This window comes from Gobio gobio, assembly GCF_949357685.1.
Source record: "Gobio gobio genome assembly, chromosome: 5".
NCBI lineage: Eukaryota > Metazoa > Chordata > Actinopteri > Cypriniformes > Gobionidae > Gobio > Gobio gobio.
Genome location: NC_137101.1, coordinates 53,576,024 through 53,579,459, shown reverse-complemented (window position 1 = coordinate 53,579,459; position 3,436 = coordinate 53,576,024). Strand labels below are relative to the sequence as shown.

General features: G+C 41.2%; 1 protein-coding gene across 1 annotated transcript; it reads right to left on the bottom strand.

Annotated features, from left to right (window-relative positions):
- Positions 1 to 1,469: 1,469 nt before the first annotated feature.
- Positions 1,470 to 3,131, bottom strand: LOC307126330 (zinc finger BED domain-containing protein 5-like; the record flags this gene model as incomplete). The annotated part of the gene is made up of 1 exon (XM_079816794.1): positions 1,470 to 3,131. One exon carries the CDS (start codon positions 3,129 to 3,131, stop codon positions 1,470 to 1,472), a length of 1,662 nt encoding a protein of 553 aa, XP_079672920.1.
- Between the last annotated feature and the right edge of the window lie 305 nt (positions 3,132 to 3,436).

Here is a 3,436-nt window from a genome sequence, read left to right as displayed (position 1 = left end):
CCATGCAAAAATCCTTTAAAAATAATTATTTGATAAATATTTCAGGAAAATATAAGTATAAGTTCATAAAATGAATTTTATATTCAGTAGGCTATTCAATTTCATTATCCTAAAAACCCAGAGTCTCCCCCATACCAGGATGGTTTGACCCAATCTGTCATATGCCACCTGGCATCACCTGTCAATCACTTGGATCAACCATAGGGTCACCAGACGCAGAGTCCTGCACCGTACCCGACGGGTGACCCGCGAATATTGCTGAAACGGGTGAAAAACATCCTACTGTGTCGGATACGGGTGCAGGTCGGGTCGGACAAGGGAGAACACGGGTCTAAACATGGGTTTTAAACAGTCATGTACAAACCAATATAGACATATATAGGCCTATATATTTAAATATATGCATGTGTATTGTAGATGTGTTCCTAAAAATATGCATATGGGTCATTCTACGAAAATGGTGGCTTTCCTGTCCCGGCCTTAACCACCAGGAAAAACACTTAAAAGTGTCAGATAATGACACAAAATATATGTTTTTTGTTTTAATTGAAGTGTTTTATTGTTAATAAAACATATGTAAGACAGTTATATTGCAAACCATTTTTTTTATATATTGTATAACACAGTCAGTACCATGAAATTGGCTTGTCCCTCGGGTCTGGAGTCGTGGTTTAGTGACATATTTTGAGTTAAAAAATATATTTTTCTCCCCCTTTAAATGTCATAATACAAAGGAAAGTAGTATAGTTATTTAGTGCAGGGGTTTTCAAACTTTTTGTGTGTGTGGACCACTATTTGTAATCAAAAAATTTTGCGGACCACCTCATAACACACATAATAAAATATGTCTACACAAAGTCCTACTTGAATTAATCCGCACCTCTAAATAGGCTTACTAGCACTAAAACTATAACTAGTCATCACATCAGTACAACAGGCTTGTTAAAAGAAAGTTTACTGCACACTACGGCTGCCACATATTTAATGTATTTATTTACTCAAGCGCCAGAGGGCATAATCAGGTTAATTTGAACAACAGGCTTATTTCCATAGCAATGGAAAAGAACACTTGGATAGTCAACATTTCAAAACCTTTGGCATTTCTGAAAAAAACATTCTGAAAAAAAAAAACATTTCAGAAACACGAGATCAAGAAACTAAATAGAAATTTAAATAACAGGTTTTATTCATTCCATATTTCCATACTCCAATATTTTGTTTCATAAAACTGCCTATAAAGGCTATGTGTGTGATGTGATAATGAAAACACATTTAATGAAAACAGTAGGCCTACTCCAGATTAAAAAAAAATAAATAAATAAAAAAAAGTAAAAAGGAACAGCCATTGGAGTCTATTTACCAGCCCGATATGAACGTTATATCCCCCTTTTTCCCGTCCACATCTTTCCCTCCTCTTTTTATCGTCTGTCTAATATAGGCCTATATTAAACAGCTAAATAAATGCTCACCTAATGAGACGGATGATGTTGCTTTGCAGACGTCAATTTCTGGATGTCAGGTTCAATTGATGACAGCCTCAATCTGAGATCAGATTCAATATTAAGTCTGTTCCGATATTTTGTCTTCAACATGACCAGGGATGAAAATCCTGATTCACAGAGGTAAGTTGTTGGAAAAGGCACAAGCCACTTCAGGGCTTTGTCGGACAGCTCAGGGTATTCTGTGGCAACATTCAGCCAAAAAGCAGGCAGGCGTTTCTCAGAAAAGCTCATTTTTAAAGCACTGTCACAGGACAGTTCGGCCAGGCTGTCTTGCTCTCTGGAGGTGAGGTTTGTCAGGGTGTAGTCATCCAGGGTGGCAAACGGATTTCTTATCCAATTCGCTGTTGTGTCGGGGGTTGGGAAATAAATCCGTATCTGAGTTTTCAGCAGGTGTAGGTGCTGTCTGATATCATCTTGCACAGCACTTGAAAGGTGCATGTCTGAGCTGTCTAAAAAATCAGAAAGATTTGGAAATGAGTCATAGTTTGCCTCCTCCATGCGTTTGGCCCACATCCCCATCTTCTTAATTGCGGCTTCAACTTTGTCTTGCGTATGAAAAAGAGTAACCGACTTCCCCTGTAGGCTCCTATTTAGTCCATTCAAGTGCTCAAAAATATCAGACAGATATGCCAACTTGCAAAGCCAGTCTGCATCATTGAATCGACCAGAAAGGTCGAACTTTGTGTCAAGAAGAAACAGTCTCACCTCATCTCGCAACTCGTAAAGCCGTGCAAGCACCTTCCCTCTTGACAGCCACTGGACCTCGGTATGGAGCAGCAATTGTCGGTGCTCACTGCCCATCTCATCACATAAAACTGAAAATAATCTAGAATTCAGTGGCCGGGCCTTGATAAAATTGACAGTTTTTACTGCTTCATCCAGAACAGTTTTGAGATCAGGTGGCATTCTTTTGGCTGCAAGAGCCTCTCTGTGGATGCAGCAGTGGATAGATTTTGCTTGCGGAGCAACTGCTTGCACACGTTTAACAAGGCCACTGTGTTGGCCTACCATGGCTGCTGCCCCGTCTGTGCTTATTCCCACACATCTTGACCAATCAATCCCATGTTCTGTGATGAAACCGTTCAACATGTCAAAAAGTGCCTCTGCGGTTGTGCGTGTTTGCAAAGGTTTACAAAAGAGAAATTCCTCCTCTATTTCTCCGTTGTATTCATATCTTACGTAGGCGAGCAGGTTGGCAAGGTTCGCTATGTCCGTGGATTCGTCCAGCTGAAGAGCAAAAGATCGACTGGCTTTGATCCGCGATATTAGCTGGTCGTTCACATCGCTGGCCATCTCCTCGATTCTGCGCTGCACAGTGTTGTCTGATAATGGAATCAAGTCCATTTGCTTTCGTGCTTTTTCACCCAGCATGATACACACAGTCTCTTTAATTGCTGGTAGTACCACCTCCTCCCCGAGTGTATGTGGCATCCCTTTTTTCACTATGATTCGGGACACCCGGTACGAGACTTCAACTGCTTTAGCAGTAGCGCCACCTGCAGATGTCGATTCTATAACTTTTTTGCTTGTGCGGTATTCCTGGAGCTTCCTTTTGAAAAACTCGACTGGCTTAGATTTAAATTCCCCATGCCTGGTTTCCAAATGCCGGCGAAGATTTGATGGTTTCATGCTCTCGTTAGCCAGTGCCTCGTAGCAACAAATGCAAACGGGCAACGGCTCGTCTTCGGGGCCGGTGTAGCTGAAACCTAATGCTAAATAGCTTTCACAGTACTTTCTCTTCACCCTCCTTTTCTTTGTTTTTTTATGATGAATCTGGCTCATAGATGCATCCGACTCACTGTCAATCTCTTCATTTTTTGTTACTTCTGCCTCTGTCTCTTTTCTCTTCAGAGAACCTGTTGCTATCCACCGATCCATAACGGCACTGAACTTGAACGTCACGGCCGAGTGCCACTAGCCTATTTTAGTAATCG